At 38.1% G+C, this 18893-nt stretch overlaps 1 protein-coding gene across 5 annotated transcripts in view; it reads right to left on the minus strand.

The window, feature by feature from the left end:
- The window catches only part of ATP10D (ATPase phospholipid transporting 10D (putative)), a 109584-nt gene that overhangs the window by 47018 nt on the left and 43673 nt on the right, over window positions 1–18893 (minus strand). For all 5 annotated transcript variants that reach the window (XR_003911541.1, XM_029946203.1, XM_029946193.1 and 2 more), the window contains 6 exons: window positions 15467–15671; window positions 13696–13781; window positions 9255–9361; window positions 8858–8989; window positions 8079–8206; window positions 7714–7966 (listed from right to left, as the gene is read on the minus strand). Coding sequence is in view for 4 of the 5 variants with exons in the window: in XM_029946203.1 (XP_029802063.1) it covers window positions 7714–7966; window positions 8079–8206; window positions 8858–8989; window positions 9255–9361; window positions 13696–13781; window positions 15467–15671 (911 nt within the window). In the remaining variant the exon portion in view is untranslated. The remainder of the gene's footprint in view (window positions 1–7713; window positions 7967–8078; window positions 8207–8857; window positions 8990–9254; window positions 9362–13695; window positions 13782–15466; window positions 15672–18893) is intronic.

Genomic DNA, 18893 nt, shown 5'->3' on the forward strand with positions numbered 1-18893 from the left:
CATGCCACACTGTTTCTGAATATAGCCACATATGTTAACATGTATTCTTCCTTATCATTTTACACCAATATCCCCTGCTTGATTTCAATGAGTCCATGCATTATAGCTTAAACATGTATTAAATGAATAATAAATGAATGTCTGAATAGATACATGAGTGAAATATTCCTAGACTCAAGGGAATGTTGTGGGGTAGGGGCTTAACATTTATTGAGTACTTCCTGTTCATCAATCATCTATTTAGGTTCTTTATATAAATATCTGTATCTAGATATTCTCTTTTCATCTTAAAAATAATGCTACCAGGTAGGAACTATCAATGTTTCTCTTTGAAGGTAGGAGAGGCTAAGAGCCAGAGAGAGATTAAGTACTTTGACCATGGTTAAACAGCTTGTTTGGGGGAGAGTTGGGATTTAAATTTAGGTCTTCTTGATTCCAAAGCTAGTACATGAATCCACCATGTTATATCGCCTTAGCAGTTACCTGTATATTATAGATTAGTTCAGGCATTCTCAACAGGGGTGAATTTGTCCCCCGGCCAACATTTGGCAATGCCTGTACACACTCCGGGTGTCATAACTGGGGGAGGAGCGCTACTCGCATTCAGTCGGCAGAGCCCACGGAGGCCTCTGAACATCTTAGAATGCACAGGACAGCACCCATCTCAAAGAATAATCAGCCCAAATGTCAATAGTGCTGAGGTTGATAAATCCTTGAGCAGCTAAAGAAATGTATTGGTGATGTGATACCATTTTTAAAATAGATAATTACAGTATTATAGAACCTATAGAAACATAAAAGCTTATACTTCAGGAATTTCTTCCGGCCATCATTAGGAAAATCAGTCATCACGCGATTGTGTAATTACTATAATGCCAGCTTGGCCCTTAGACAGGACAAACTTGCTCAATAAATAGCACTGAAAGAATGGAATCAAAACACATGGAGTAAGTAAGCTTCAGTCATTTTGTAAAAAGCTGTGGGAAGGAAACATGCTAGTAAAGGTATAATTTGATTTAGAAAACAAAGCTATTGGTGTAATACTTGTAGACTCAGTGGAGATTTTTAAAAAATTGCATATGAGAAGGCTCAGTCAGTTAAGCCTCCAACTCCTGGTTTTGGCTAAGGTCATGATCACAGTTTTGTAAGGTTGAGCCCTGCATGGGCTCTGTATTGGCAGTGTGGAGCCTGCTTGGGATTCTCTCTCTTTCCCTGCCTCTCACTGCCCCTCCCCTGCTTGCATGCAGTCTTTGTCTCTCATAAAATAAATAAATAAACTTAAAAAAATTAAAAATTAGGTATGAGAAAGAAAAGCTTATTATCATACTGATAAAACAAAAATCTACCCAGGGCACATGGGTGGCTCAGTTGGTTGAGCACCCAACTTCGGCTCAGGTCATGATCTCATGGTTCATGAGTTCAAGCCCCGCATTGGGCTCTGTGCTGATAGCTCGGAGCTGGGGGCCTGCTTTGGATTCTGTGTCTTTCTCTTTCTCTGCCTCTCCCCCCACTAATGCTCTGTATCTCTCTCTCTCTCAAAAATAAACATTAAAAAATTTTTTTTTAAATCTATCCAGCTGATCATGAAGACTTTTTATATGTCTCTTAAAGCAGGTTCTAATTAGTTCCATAAATGCCTCAGAGTGGAACAGGAATTCTTGCCTTCCAACTTACAGGAGAAAACACAAAGTATGTAGTCTTTTCTTTTTAGCAAGGTAGGTACTGGGTTGGTTGCTGGGTTAACTACTTTATTTCTCTTTCTTATTTAATCCCTAATCTCTTCCAATTCCACCTTCAAATATTTAGTAACCTGTTCAGGGCCTATTTTTTACATTTATTTAATATCTGGAAGAAGTGAGCAAAAATCTGTTGAACAAAAAGTTTATCACAGTTTTCAATGGGCTCCCCAAAGGGCCCAAAACAAGGGTGAACAGCACAATGTGCTCATGGATTTCTTCCAACTGCATCATCCCCACATCCTCCTAACATTTGGCTATGAACTAATCCCCCAAACATCTCCAGCATCCCACTTTCACCTGCTTATAAACAGCACGCTCAGCTAAGCTTCGGCCAGCTGTATCATCCATGTATCCTTGATACACACAAATCTTTTATTCTAAACTAATTCCCTGTGCATTTCCAGCATTCCAAAAATTTCTTGCCCAATATCCTTCTAGGTCCCAAACCTTGATCAGTGCTAAAGTCACCTCTAAAACACCAGATTTTCATCTTAAGAGACTAAGTAAGATATTTTTATGTTTCCATGCCTGTCTTCCATATGGGATCATGAACTTCTCCAAAGATAAATCTATTTCTTACTTTGACAACTATAATTACAAGAACAATAGCAGGTCATACTTACAAAGAATTTATTCTGTGCCATAGTTTGAGTGGCTTTTCATAAATTATTTTCATGAATACTATTATAGATTCTTTTTATTGAGGCCCAAAGAAATTAGATAACTGGCCCAGAGTCACACAGCTTGTAGGCAGTAAATATGGGAATCAGATTTAGGAGGCCTGATTCCAAAATCCTTGTTCTTGAAAACTAATAAATGCTCTCACTGTGTAGATCAGATTCACAAACTGCATCATAAAGGCACTCGCTAGACAAACCCAAATTGAGAAACATTCTACAAAATCCCTGAATAGTGCCCTTCAGAACTAGGGTCATCCAAAAACAGAAACCCTGAGAAACTTTCAATTCTAGAGGAATCTAAACAAGGACTGTCACATGGTCTCCTAGATGGGATCCTCAGACAGAAAAAGGTAAAAACTAAAGAAATCTGAATAAAGTATGGATTTTAGTTAATAATGAAATCAATAGTAGTTCATTACTTACGACAAATGTGTTATAAAACAAATGTAAGATGTTAAGGACAGAGGAAACTAGATAGGGGTACATGCTGGAACCCTCAAAAGCATCTTTTTAACTTTTCTATAAATCTAATGCTATTCTCAACTAAAAAGATTACTATTAAAAAAGACATTCTCTTTCAGTAATCCTTCAAAGGATTGTCTTTAAAATTTTTAATATGCACATAAATCACCTGGGAATATTGTTAAATGAAGATTTTAATTGAAGTTTTAAAGAGCAGCCTGAGATTCTGTGTTTTTAACATACACCAAGGTGTTACTGATGCTGTTTACTTCATGAACCAAATTTCTAAGTTGCAAAGCTTTATTTTTTTAAACTCTATTTATTTAAGTAATCTCTACACCCAATGTGGGGTTCAAACTCACAACCTTGAGATCAAGAGTTGTAAACTCTTCCAACTGAGCAAACTAGGTACTCCTAAGTTGCAAGGTTTTAAAACATAAAATAGTGTCATCAGGGGCGCCTCGTGGCTCAGTCGGTTAAGCGTCCGACTTCGGCTCAGGTCATGATCTCATAGTTCATGAGTTCGAGCCCCGCGTCGGGCTCTGTGCTGACAGCTTGGAGCCTGAAGCTTGTTTCGCATTGTGTCTCTGTTTCTCTCTGACCCTCCCCCACTCATGTAATGTCTTTCTCTCTCAAAAATAAATAAAAAACATTTAAAAAAAAAGTGTCATCAGATGTGTTTAGTTCAAGTGCACGGGGCTATTTGCTAGCAGTGATGCTCTTTATGGACAAATCTCGTAGGCAGTGATTTTGCCCCCAAATGCTGAAGGGTTAACTAGCTTTAATTTCAGGAAAAATAGTATATCTTAGGGTTAAATTCGGGAGAGAAGTAGCCCCTAATATTCCCTCCATCAATCAGAGTGTGTATACATGTCCTTGTTTTTATTTTTTTATTTTTTAAAAATATTTATTTTTGAGAGAGACAGAGGATGAACAGGTGAGGGGCAGAGAGAGGGGGAGACACTGAATCCTCGAAGCAGGCTCCAGGCCCTGAGCTGTCAGCACAGAGCCTGACATGGGGCTTCACCCTGTGAACCATGAGATCATGACCTGAGACGAAGTTGGAAGCTTAATTGACTGAGACACCCAGGTGCCCCTACATGTCTTTGTTTTTAAACCATTACAGAAAAGAGACCAGGGTCTCTGCATGTGTGGTAGAGAAGTGTCCACAGGCAAAGTTGGTAGCTAGAGAAATAGTGCAGCACTCCATGGTCCCCAGACAGTTCGGTCATGATGGCATGTGATTCTCAGTATCTTGGTACCGTCTCTGCATAAAGAGCTACAGAAGAGAAGCACTCACTGGGCCCAAGTATGGGCTCAGGACTGGGGCGGGAAAGGGCTGGTCCCAGCCCTCTTAAATGTTACAAATATAAAATTTTAAATGCTACAAATACAGAAAACAATGTGTGCTCCCCATCACATATTTTGTGAAACTAAGATACTTCTTGAAAATAGGGATCTACATAGTCAACTATTTTGGAAGACGCTCATCTCACAAATGGGTGTGAAAGTTTAGCTAGTGAGGTTCCCTGCAGCACTGCTTACCACAGTAAATGTGGACAACCTAAATTAATAGTGGATTATTTACATAAATTTTGGCAATTATTATAGTGTAAGCATGGCCTCTACAAGAGTAAGGAGAGCATAGAAAGGCGGTCGTCATGAAGACTAGAAAAATGGTCATAAAAGCAAAAGCACAGTGTGATGCCATTTTTGTTTAAAAAACATATATTAAAGTGTACAAGAAAAAGAATCAAAAGAAATGCACAAAAATGTTAACAGCAGACTACTCTGGTGGGGGTTACTGACAGCTTTTATATTTTTCCTCTTTTAGCTTATCTGAGATTTTCTATAATATTGTTTTTGTAACAAAAATGTAATAAAGAAGATAAAACAAGGCGGAGTAACATCATATCCGACATGTCTAGCTATTTTTTATATTTGTGTAGTGATTAAATTTGATAAACATTTAACATTTTATCCCTCACATTCACTGGTAACAACAAATCTGGCTTAAAAATTTATGTGCCTAAGAGAAAATACAGTGTATTTAAAACAAAATTTTGTTGTGTGTTTATTTATTTTGAGAGACAGAGCAAAGAACGAGCAGAGACAGAGGGAAAGAATCCCAGGCAGGCCCCACGCTGTCAGCACAGAGCCCAATGTGGGGCTCGAACTCACAAACCATGAGATCATGACCTGAGCTAAAACCAAGAGTCGGACACTCAACTGACTGAACCCACCCAGGTGCCCCAATACTGTATATTTTTTAAATTCTGGGCCAGGTGGGATGTCTAAGTTTAACACTATGGGCAAAAATCCTAATATTCATAACCTTATTAATATTCACAATAACTCACAAGATTTAACAAACATATAAAAATTCTGACAAGAAACACCATAAGAGACTGTGCTAGACAGAATTCTATGATGGTCCCCCAAGTTTCCCGTCCCCCTGATGTACACACCTTGTGGGTATGACGAGGTTTCACTTCTGTGATTAAATTATGTTGTGTGGCATTGTGAAAGATGTAATCAAGTCCCAAGAAACAGCTGAATCTGGATTTTTCTAAAAGAACATTATCTTAGGTAGATCTGACCTCACCAGGTAAAATGAGGGGTCAGTATTTCCCTGAGGTCAGAGAAATTCAAAACTAGAGATTCTGTTGCTGGCCTGGAAGAAGCAAACTGCCATGCTAGGGAGAGGCCATGTGGTAAGATGTGGTGGGGTGCCACCAGGAGCTCAGAACAGTCCCAGGCTGACCCCCAGCAAGAGAGCAGGGGCCTCAGTCCTACAACCTTCAGATTATGAATTCTGCCAAACAAGGGAACCATGAAGGGGACTCTGAGCCCAAGATAAGACCACAGTCCCAGCTGACACTCAGATTTGAGTTTGGTGACAGGCCCTGAGGGAGGATGAAGCCATCTTGTACCCAGGCTCCAGCCCCAAAACCATTGAGACAATATATTTGTATTGTTTGAAGCCACTAAATTTGTCACAGTTTGTTATGTGGCAATAAAAAACCATTAACAGTGATCAATGATGAGCCAGGAAAATACTCGCCATATAAAGATAATATCACAGGGTTGATATTCAAATTATTTAATATTTAGTTCAATACAAGCACACCAATGAAAATGGATACTGGCCACAGTCAACACAGGCTGAACAACAAGTGAACACCAGCCTTGCCTAATAGATAAAACCTGCCTGTGGATCACTAAGAAAAGCTCATTTGTAAATGGTGGGGGGAATGATCCCTTTGCCAAGGATAGTCACATGGCCAATAAATGTATAAAAAGTTAAACATCTTGTTGCCAATCAGAGACAAATTAAGGCAATAAAGTGCTGTGTCTACAAAACTCACACAGATTAAAAAGAATAACTTCATTGTATTATGGCTCGTGTGAAATGCAGGTATTGCTTTTCTCGGTTGTGGAAGTGTGAATTAGCACAATATTTTAGAGGTAAATTTTGCAGAATCTATAAAAATTTTGTATGTGAATACCTCTGGATCCAACAATACCGCTTCTAGAAAGGTATCTTATAAAAATAGGGTATGCATGTACAAAAACACATATTACATGAGGAATTTTATTTTATATATCATAATTTTTAATACTATCTATCTGTCTCCTTTCCTTAAACTAAAAGCTACATGAGATCAAGGGACTCATTCTACATATTAGGGGCTCACAAAATTTATGTTGAAGGAGTAACTGATGTTAATTCCAAGTATTGTTATAATAGCAAAGTAATCCTGACAACATACAATGCAATACTATGCACTCAATGTTAAGTTATGAACAAACTTGGAAAAAAATTCCTTGAGACATTGTTGAATAAAAGAAGCAAAGTGCAAAAAAATTTTTTAAATATATATATATGTATATACATATATATAAATAACATGTTCTAATTTATAAAAGGGAAAATGTGTAAATACGTGTTCACATATAAAAGAATATGCATAAAGGAATGGAGGGTTATATATTCATCAAATTGCTAATGGTGGTTAATCTCTAGCGAATAAAGTTTTTAATTCATTTTGCATATTTTTCAGAATTTCTTTCATAGGAGTGCACTGGCTTTTGTAAATAACAAAATTACCAAAGTTCAGTTCCTTAAAGAAAATTTGCAATTTGTATATTTACTTCCTTAGCCTCAGAAGTTTAGCACATCATATTTATTTTTAAACTAGGTGCTCTTAATCAAGAATCAATGAGTACCTGGGGGCTAAACAATGGGATGGGTTAGGGGGAGGCTGTGGTCCCCTTGGAATTATTTTCAAAATATTTCTTAGGGAGATAGTCCATAGTTTCATTAGATTCTCACAGGTATCTTTAATATAGCACTATCACCATACTTAATCTCCAGCATTTTATCACTACTGGTAGTTTACTTTCCTTTAAAGAAACCATAGCAAATGACTCCTTGACTCTGACCTACTAGCTTTGGAAAGAACAAAAATGAAGCTTAGTGCCTATTTGGATGATTTAAGTGCCTAGTGCTTAAATATAGCACCGCTTTGCTAGAATTATCAAACTTTAAAAAAATGTTTAATGTTTACTTATTTTTGAGAGACAGAAAAACAGAGTGCAAGTCGGGAAGGAGCAGAGACAGACAGAGTCACAAAGTCTGAAACAGGCTCCAGGCTCTGACCTGTCAGCACAGAGCCCGACCCAGGGCTCAAACTCACAAGCAGTGAGATCATGACCTGAGCTGAAATCAAACGCTTAACCACCCAGGCATTCCTAGAATTATCAAACCTCTAAGTGGGTGCCAGAAAAGACCAATCTTAAGGTTCGTTTCACAGAAACCCAACACTCACCATTTTCTTCATGGCAATAATCAAAGCCTGCCACACTACATCTTCGAAAAACCATCTTATTCTCAGTGAGAGTTCCTGTCTTATCAGAAAAGAGGTACTGAATCTGTCCAAGGTCCTCAGTGATGTTCAGTGACCGGCACTGAATAGTAGAATCCATTTTCTCATGGTAGAAATCCACATCACTTTGAATAAAATATATCTGTCCAAGCTTCACAATTTCAATGGAAACATAGAGAGAAATGGGAATCAAGACCTAAGAGGAACCAAGCAATTTAAAAAATATTAGAGAGGAAAAATAAAGGTTGAAAACCAAATGTAGTTGAATAAGTAACAAAGTTTTTGATGACGAACTCAACAGAAATTACCTGCAACAAAATGATCATGGTCCAAAACATATAGAATCCTGCCAACACTGGTGATATGACATGTCCATCAGGCTCAGGGATATTAAAAAATATTATGTTTTCATATCTACCCAACCAGATTCCATGACCTTTCAAAAAACACACAGACATCAATTGAATACTACATATACAATATGCAAATATAGAGCTTCATTCCTAAAGAGGAACAAGAGTATTTATTTTGTTTGAAGACCCACTCTTTATTTTTTAAAACAAATTTAAATTCAAAAGGTTCCACATTCTCCTGTCTCAGTCTCTCTTTAAATCTCTTCCCAGGTCCCTTGACTACTACGGCCCCATGTAACTGGATATAATCAGCATTAATGTTTTTCTGATCAGAGAATGAGAAAGACAGAAATGTGAGGGGAAAAAATTGATGGCAAACAAAACACCCTTTATAGAAGTCAAATATTCATCAATATTTTGAAATAAAATACTTTTATTTATTTTATTTATTCTTTTTTTAATGTTTTTTATTTATTTTTGAGAGACAGAGAGAGATAGCGTGAGCAGGGGAGGGTCGGAGAGAGAGGGAGACACAGAATCTGAAGACAGCCTCCAGGCTCTGAGTTAGCTGTCAGCACAGAGCCTGACATGGGGCTTGAACCCACAAACCGTGAGATCATGACCTGAGCCAAAGCCAGATGCTTAACCAACTGAGCCACCCAGGTGCCCCAAAATACTTTTAAATAAATATCTTGCTGAAAAGCTGTCAGCAAAAAAAATCAAATTTTACCTACCCAATGCACCAGTCAAACACATCACAAGCAAAAGTAGGACACACCAAAGGACATCTGTATTTGCTCTTCTTTCTAATTTGCTGCGCTTATATCTCGGACCACTGTTGTTCAACATTGCTTTGGTTTCATGGCCTACGTAGGTAACATGTCAGAAAAGTTGCAAATTAAAACCAGATAGCAAATAGCATATTTTGAAATCTCTGTGGCAGGTAATTTAATACAGAGTAATTGCACAATATATTTTGTTAATTTAGTTTGCTTTGGTGACAGAGACCAACGATTAAGTTTATGAAGACAAGCTTTCTGCTTTTGTAGATCGCATTTTGAGTAAATAAAAAATGTTACCTTGGAGAAAAACACAGAGGAGACAACAGTGAAAATAAGAAGTGTAACTAACCTGCATAAACCACGATGCCCACAACAGCCTCTGTGTTCCTAACTGTGCATCCTCTAAGCAATAAATTTTCTTTACTGAGACCCACACGTTCTTTGTTGGAATGTTCTCTATAAGAAAGACAGCACAGACATTCATTTTTAAATAGTAAAAGTGGGGATGTACAAAATAAAAATCACACATTTTGAGTTTTCTTGACCGAAGTATTAAGTCAAGCAGTTCACAAGAAAGGTTTCAAGTCTCTTGGCAATTTTCTTTTGTTTGGCTTTGGCCTGGGAAAAGATGCAACGAGTCTCAACTACCATTGTTTTCTGTTACTCCTGTTTGTCAACTTCTCGCACTCCAAAGCCTCAAAACAATATTCCAAATTAGGAGCCTGCTGCTCTAGTACAAACTGTGTTTCAAGTAACGTAGTAACTGACAAGGCAAACGTTCTTGATAGAATTAGAAAAATTCCGTTTTCAACCCAGATGGGATCAAGCATTATTCTTGACAATGGTAATTTGTGGCTGCTAAAACCACTAGGTGACAGGCTGATGAAGAATTTGATAATGAAAGGGTAAGGCCAACACCACCACAATCTTAACAGAACTACTTAGGGGACAAGGACATCACAGGCCTCCAGATGGTATGCCACAGGAAGTACCTATTTCCACGGGAACCTAATCAAGCCTCTTAACAGCAAACCAACCTGGGGTCTGTGACATCAGGAGACCCACGAAGCCTCTGAAATTGTATGCAATATTCCCTGCGTGCGTGTGTGTGTGTGTGTGTGTGTGTGTGTGGTATATATATATGTATGTGTATGCATATATATATATCTGACATTTTATAGAAAAAGAAACAATTTCCTTCATCAGATTCGAAAGTGTTTCTGGACAGTTTACAGGAAATCAGACAGCCAGATAATGATGTTCACTACCACCACAAGGATGCAGTCTGGTAAATGTGGTACACGGTGAGGCAGGGGTGGGGCGGGGAGAGAACAAAGCTGGCAAAATTATGAAATAGTTAAAACTGGGTGAGAGCCCATGGGTGTTCATTATATTTTTCTTTCTGCTTTTGCCTGGTCGAAAGTTTCTGTAACAAACAGTTTAAAACTTATCAAAGCAATCACTTGATCAAGTTACAATAGAGGCAAAAATACAGAGCAAAATAATTGGAATTTTTTTTAAATAAGCAAAAAGTAATGTATTTCGCCTATTTTGAAAATGCCCTCTTAATTTCAGCATGAAAATTAGATTGTTTTCTTAAATTTTTTAATCTTTATTTATTTTTGAGAGAGAGAGATAGACAGAGTGCAAGTAGGGGAGGTGCAAAGAGAGAGGGAGACACAGAATCTTAGGCAGGTTCCAGGCTCTGAGCTGTCAGCACAAAGCCAAACACAGAGCTCAAACTCATGGACTGTGATATCATGACCTGAGCTGAAGTTGGACACTTAACTGACTGAGACACCCAGGTACCCCTCTTCTTTCTTATATATATGAAAATTGTCATTGTTATCTGGTATTCTTGCTATCTGCAATTACTAAGGAAAAGGAAATAACTCTTCAAAGAAGGATACCACAAAGGAGAAAGAAAATAGATGTGTTATTTCATTCCTATAATTTGTAAACACTGTATTCTAGGAGGTCTATGTTTATATCCCTTCATATATGTGGTTGTAGGTACAAAGAGACAACCATAGAATGGTGTCCCTGGGTTTAATTCTGCCTCCTGGTTTTGCAGATGAAGAATTTAAGTTCAACACTGACATTTCCATGTAGCGTTCCTAGGCAAGCACCACACAATCCTCATCAGTATAACATTCATTATCCCTAGAACCTTTATAGGAACAGAATTAACATATAAAAACGATTTCCAAAGGTCTTCAGTAAGATTTAAGATTCCCCCTCTCCCCACCAGGAATCTTTTTTTCTCCATTACATCACTCTAGGCTACAATCATTAGATCAAAGCCTAACTTCTATCATAATGGTATCTGCCCAAACATTAAACAGGTCCCGCACTTGACAGGTACATGACATTTGGCACTTATGATGTAGAATCTTTGGGTTCTATCCACTGAGTGTCCACAGAGAGCTCTCATCCACTGAAGACGCTAGGCAACATCTATTAGATGCTCATTCCCACTCAGATGCTGGGAATAGAAAAACACATAGTCTTAGTCCCTGGGATCTAAGGGGAAGTGACTGATACAGATATATGTAAGTGTAATAAAATCATTATAGATATTATACTAGAAATTGGACATTTGGCATACACTGTGGACACAAATAGGGAGAAAGTCAGTTCTGAGAGTAAGATCAGAGAAGGCACCATATAGAGTGGCCCTGAGCAGCTCAATTTTTGTTGATTGTAGAAAACAGCCCACAAAGCAGGAAAAGGATAAGGATCTAGTCTAGTAGATAAAAATAATCCCACAGAAAAATCACTCTATCTACCTGGGCTGACTGTCTCATTCAATGCTTTCCTGCAAGTCGCTGAAGCCAGCTCTCAACAGAGCAGACCCAGGGAAATCTAATCTCTGAGGAAGACAGAATCTGAGGGAGGGAGAAGAAGCAGAGAGCAGCTTTTAGTCATGGACTCCAAGAGAAAGGCAATTTCAGTGGTCAGATCAGGCTAATCAGAAAGCAAGACAGCACAGTTGAAGCAGACAGACATCAGGGAAGCCCATCATGAATGGAAAACCAAGGAGCAGGCAAATGTGACATCAGGGAATCCAGAGGCAAGTGATAATTAGGGGAACCAAAAGGCTCCTGGGGCCTTAGAAGTAGGTAAGGGTTCTGGGGCAAGACTGAGTACTCACAACAGCGAATGATGTTCCAATGTGTCTACTAAGAAAATATGTCTAATGTGGATGAAGAGAGAGGCTGACAAGGTAGACCAGGAGTCCAGTCCCAGAAATTTAGTTAAGGCACTCACTAATCTGCTTTTTATCGCTATAAATTAGGTTTATTTTCAAGAAATTATATAAATCAAATCATATAGTATATATTCTTTTCTTCCTGGCGTCTTTCACTGAACATGATATTCCGAGATGCATCCATATTGTAGCATGCATCACTGGTGAGTTCCTATTTGCTTAAAAGTATCACACTGTATGGATATACAATTTGTTCATCCACGCACGTGTTGATGGCCGTTTGGTTTGCCTCCAGTTTTGGACTACTACAAACAAAGCTGCTATGAATATTCATGTACAGGTTACACTATGGAGAAATGCTTTATTTTCTCTTAGGTAGCTACCTAGGAGTGAAACAGCCTGATCATACAGTGAGCATATGTCTAACTTTTAAAGAAGCTTCCAAATTGTGTTTTAAAGTGGCTGTACTGCTTTATATGCCCACAAAGCAGTGTGTGGGCACTCTGGTTCCTCGACTTTCTCACCAGCACTGGGTATAAGTGGGTCTTTTTAACTGTTAGCAGTTGTAACTCAGTGGTTTTAACTTGTATCTTTCCACATAGTTATTTGGCATCTACATACCATTTTGGGTGAAGTGTCTGTTCAAATTCCTTTTACTGTTTTAAAAACTGTGTTTTTGTTTTCTAATTAATGAGGGCTGTTTTTAAAAATGTTTATTTTTGAGAGAGAGACAGCATGTGCACATGCTTGCAAGAAGAGGGCAGTGACAGAGAGAATGGGAGACAGATGATCCAAAGTGGGCTCTGCACTGACAGCAGAGGACGAAGGGCTTGAACATTGATATTTCCTTAAATGTCTTTGTATTTTTAGGGTGTCAGGATAATTCTGGTTTCAAAAATGAATTGGAAATTTTCTTTATTATTCTTTCATAAGACCACTACTATGAAGTAGGTCTAATTATCTCCTCTCTTCTTAAGAATCAGTGAATTAAGGATCAAAAAGAGTAACTTGGTTCAAGGCATAAAGCACTTAAGAGGCAGAAGCCAGGCCCGAAATTAGGTAAGACCCGAAATCCTAGCTGCCCTTGCAAACGTGATATAGATAGCTCGAGGGTTCTAGAATGAACATTATTGTAACTTCCCATACTTTTTCTTACACATGTTTCAATTCCTTGGGTAACTTTTACCATCCAGAAATAGCCACTTAATACTTCATTTCTGCAGGAGGACACTATCCTATCATGTCACCTGGGTTACCAGTTCTGTCCAGGCCCCTCCTTCCAAACAACATGTCTTGAGCTTAATACAGAGCTCATGTGAAAAAAAACATTCTTATGCCACTGACCAAGATTTTATGATTATTTTGTTTTATGATTATTTTATGCTTTTGTTGTGGTTTTTTAAATGCACATGGGCAATATTTTCCAAATTATTAAAATACAGACAAATTAATAGGTGGCTAAACACATGGCCTTGCATGGTTTAACTCAGATACACATACGCAAAGATTTTATTGAGTTCAATAGAATTGCAATACATAATTCTACTCATACCAATGAAGGTAAGTCAGTATCACTCACAGATAGCCTCGGAATCTGTTGAGGTCATTGTTTGGACTTTCGCATTCTATCCTACTGGAGAATTTCTCTGGATCAACTTCGGAGTCCTAAAAACAAACAGATATATAATATATACATATATAAACACACACACATATACATATTTTTAAATCATAACACAAGAAAAATTCCAAGTTAAACCCTTGATATTCAAGGGTTAATCCTTTCACCAACTCTTAAGATAAAACCGATGCATTCTTGCTACAAAATTTATGTCACAGAGTGCCCAAATGAAGAAAATGAAGAACAGTCTAGGCATAATCATAAATGAGTAAGTAGGATAAAGATGGTCCTAGAGAATTAATAAATATCTATGGATCTGAATCACACACGAGAATCCATGCAGGACTCTGCAGAGGAGAGCTTCTGTTCATACAGCAAGCATTTCAGAAAGCACTGAAAAGCTGTAAATACTTTGTTGCTGTGCTTTTATCATGTAGGGAGTTTATGAGATTAAATGTGTATGTGAATGCTCTGAGAACATTATGCATTTATCCCAGCAAATTTTATTCAAAAATTTCAAAATAAGCTGGACGTCAGCATCTTGCAAAATTCTCTAATAGATTAAATGGTGATTTTAGCATGCATTATGAAGCGCATGAGCAAAGACGTACACTGTTTTTATAGAACATAGGCATGGATTCACTAAGAGTAAGCCAGTGGAACCTTATCTCATTTCCTTCTTTTTACATGAATGTCTGCCTAGTAAAAAAACTATTAGTGATATATATCATCAAGTATTAACATATCACAGCAGTACATAGGGAAAATGGCTTATACAATTATAAGATTTGATTTGCTCGTTAATTTTTTAGTTCTCTTGATATAGTAGAATCTCTATTATGTACTTTAAACATACTAGTTTCTTCTTTACAACTCCATGAGGTAGGTGCTATAATTAGGCCTAATTAACAGATAAAGAAAGAGACACACGAAGATCAGTAATCTACACAAGGAAGTGTTTAGAAACAGGATTATAATCTAGGTCATGGGATTCCAGAGCACTCACCCTTCACTGACCCCAAAGTGCAGTGATTCATCAACTGGTGTCACCTTCAGAATAGGTATTTAGTAGTATGTAACAGAGTCTCAAGTTGTACAAGATTTTTACAAATGTCTTAGTAATGTAAGTTTTTAAGCATTGTACGTGACATTTTTACATACATTACTTCATTTTCATCTCACAGCAATGCTATGAGACAGACATCAGCATTTCTATTTTAAGATAAACTAATGCATAAAATAAGTGACTTGCCCAAGGTCACCCAATAATGAAATAGCAGAGCTAGAATTCATTCAAACTCATGTTCATAGAACTTCAAAGTTCTTGTTTCCCTAGCCACAGCGTGGTGAAGGGTCTAGAAGCTCTCTGGCATGAGAAGCTACACAAGTCCTAAAAGGTCTGGGTATATACACAATTATAGATTTTGGAACAGAAGGTGATCATTTCCATTGCAAAATAATTTTCCAAATTGCAAAATAATTCTGTTAGTTTCCTTTAACTCAGTTCCAAAAAATACAGGATTGCCAGACTAAAATGTGTGAACTTCAAAGTCTTGACAGCCTATTATCCATAAAACACTTCTGGGGATATCTGGAAATGGATTAAGCCCTCTGGGAATCTACTTTGTAATGGTAAAAATGAATTTAAGAATCTCTTTTTCTGTCTCTGTGAAAATGAGCTCGGTCATCTTCTGAAAAGGAAATCACCAAGTGAGAACACAGTATTTACCTGCTCTGCATATCCCCGGACCACCTGCCTCTGTTTTAAATTGCTCTCTCCGTCAAGGCCAGAAGTCTCGATGTGACAGATTCCATCTGGATCAGTGGAAAAGAGTAAGACCATGTCTGCAGGAATAATCTCATTACAGGAAAGGCGAATAAAGTCCCCAACAGCAACATCTTTCCAGCATTGGTCGATGTATTTTTTCTCTTTCCTAATATTGGGGGGAGGGGTGGAAGTTTAAAGAGAATATTAAGACAGAAACACAGATTATCTTGTTTTTTAGGTTTTGTGTATGATGTAAAGCATGTTTAAAGCATTTGGGGTGAGTTTTAGTTCATTACATGCTAAAAGGGAAGGAAGCCAGAGAAAACCTAAATTCCGGAATTTGCTTCACCTGCAAATTTAGTTATTTAGCTACTAAAACACATTTTTCAGATCTTTAGTCCTATGGGATTTTGAGCTATTAAGCTATTTGCGTGTAATTCTGGAATAAAATTAACATTTGAGGAGTTTATTTCACATATAAGGCAATTCCTGTGTGCTGCCCTGTGGTCAGGTATCAAGGATCCAAAAGTGCACTAGACACATCATCTACTTTTAAGGAGCTTTCTATCTGTTAGATGGGATGAATAATGAAAGAAAACATCAAGAAATAAAAAAATACCATGAAATCAAATAAAATACTCAGCATTTTAAAAATCATTATACTGGTGCGCCTGGGTGGCTCAGTCCATTAAGCGGTGGACTTTAGCTCAGGTCATGATCTCACTGCTCGTGGGTTCGAGCCCCGTGTCGGGCTCTGTGCTGACAGCTCAGAACCTGAAGCCTGCTTCATGTTATAGAAGATGACATTATGGTTTCTAACTTGCAAAATGGGATGAGGAATGATGCTTTTCACCATGAATCAAATTTTAGAAGCAACTGTTCACATGAGAGGACAGATAATAAACTCATACTGGAAAGTTTTTATCTGAAATAGGATGTAAATGGAAGATGTGCAGAAATTTGAGGGTCCTGATCTAAATTTCTAGATGTAAATTTGGAAGTCCTAGGTACACAGACACCTATGTCTGACATCAGGTAAGGTTGAAATGTGAAAAAGAGACAAAAACAGTACTTTCATAAGAGAGAGGTATGTGGGTACAGGTTACCATGGGAGGCAACAGTTGGGGCGTTTAGCCCTGGAGGAGGTGAGTCTTATAGGATGACCAAGAGTGACTGAGGTGAAGAAAGGTGGGACAGTGTATCAGTCAGGGCACTCAGGCAGAGTACAAAGACACAGGGCAAGAGAGCACAGTGTGAGAAAGCAACTGCAAGCCAGTGACAATGCCCAATGCCACATTTAACTAACTCTGAAGACTTATCACCGTGGGAGACTCAAAATGAGGCTGTATTTCCTCACCCACTCAAGAATTAAAACTAGTAAGAGGACCTGCTTCTCCTCCCACAGCCTGGATGCACAACTAGAATTTCTTGTTTCTAGTCATTTGCTTGCGCTCCAGAACTATTATCACTGGACAGGACATAGCTTTCACAATCCCTCCTTCAGGCACACTCCTAGACCCAGAATGGTCCTTTAAGAGTTCAAGATTGGGGCACCTGAGTGGCTCAGTCAGTTAGGCTCTGACTTCCATTTAGGTCATGATATCACGGTTTGTAGGTTTGAACCTTGCACCGGGCTCTGTGCTGACAGCTAGCTCAGAGCCTGGGGCCTGTCTTTGGGTTCTGTGTCTTCTTCTCTCTCTGACCCTCCCCTGATCACACTGTCTCTCTCTCTCTCTCTCAAATATAAAAATAAAACATTAAAAAAAAAACAAGAGTTCAAGACCAAACAGCTCTGCTACATAAGCATGGGAAATGTGGGGGAGAACACACTGGACTATTAGCAGTGATTACACTCTAGTAGGGGTTGGGAGGAAGGGGAGAGATAAGAAGGAATATTGGAGAATGTAAACTCCTATTTCTTACTTTAACAAATTTAAAGAGAGAAAACCTAGGATTCTGAATATATTTTTCTCTTTGATGTTTTTTTTAGCATTTTTCCCATAAAACACTAAAAAATTCATAAGCAAATAATTGTTGCATAAACAGCAGCTAAAATTTATCATATACTTTATACTCACCAACTGATTTAATTTTTGTATCAATGTTGTGTGGTTAGTACTGTGAAGGAATTATGATCCCTACCCCTTAACTCTACCTTTTACAAATGAAAACACTGGCTTTGGTAAGTTAAGTAACCTTCTCAAGGTCACCCAGCTCCTAAACTTGTCCTGGGATTTAAAACAAGGTCCATAGCTCCAGAGCCCACCTCTCAAGAAGCAGACTTTACTCCAACTATGTATTGATGACTGCCAAATAAAAAATGGTTTAGAAAGCAAATTTCAAGAACCATCAATTTAGAAAATATCACACAAAAGGTTAATTACTTTCGAAGGCCACTGATATTTAGTCTCATTTTAAGAATCCTGAAATCATATGAATTTATGAGATAATACTAAAATGTTAACATTAGCCAGTATTTCAAAACTTCTAAAATCAACACAGTGATTCTTATTTTATTTTAATGCTTATTTATTTTTGAGGGAGAGGGAGAGAGTGTGCAGGGGAGGGGCAGAGAGAGAGGGAGACAGAGGATCCAAAGCAGGCTCCATGCTGACTACAGAGAGCCCCATGGGGGCTTGAACTCACAAACCATGAAACCATGATCTGAGCTGAGATTGGACACTTAACTGAGTGACCCATTTGCCCCAACACTGTGATTTTTAAAAATCAGTATTTCGCTTAGCATGACTCCCTCTAGCTCATCCATTTTGTTACAAATGGCCATATTTCATTCTTTCTCATGGCCATGTAGTGTTCCATTGTATAGATATATATATACCACGTCTTCTTGATCCATTCATCAGTTGATGGACATTTAGGCTCTTTCCATGATTTGGCTATTGTTGACATTGCTGCTATGAACATTGGGGTACATGTGCCCCTATGCATCAGCACTTCTGTATCCCTTGGGTAGATCCTCAGCAGTGCTATTGCTGGGTCATAGGGGATTTCTATTGATAATTTTTTGAGGAACCTCTACACTGTTTTCCAGAGCAGCTGTACCAATTCCCACCAACAGCGCAGGAGGGTGCCCATTTCTCCACATCCTCGGCAACATCAATAGTCTCTTGATTTGTTCATTTTAGCCACTCTGACCGGCATGAGGTAGTATCTCAGTGTGGTTTTGATTTGTATTTTCCTTATGATGAGTGACGCTGAGCATCGTTTCATGTGTTTGTCAGCCATCTGGAGGTCATCTTTGGAGAAGTGTCTGTTCAAGTTCTCTGCCTATTTCTTCACTGGATTATTCATTTTTCGCATATGGAGTTTGGTGAGTTCCTTGTAGATTTTGGATACTAGCCCTTATTCAATATGCCATTTGCCACTA

Source organism: Suricata suricatta, chromosome 1, assembly GCF_006229205.1.
Source record: "Suricata suricatta isolate VVHF042 chromosome 1, meerkat_22Aug2017_6uvM2_HiC, whole genome shotgun sequence".
NCBI classification, from domain to species: domain Eukaryota; kingdom Metazoa; phylum Chordata; class Mammalia; order Carnivora; family Herpestidae; genus Suricata; species Suricata suricatta.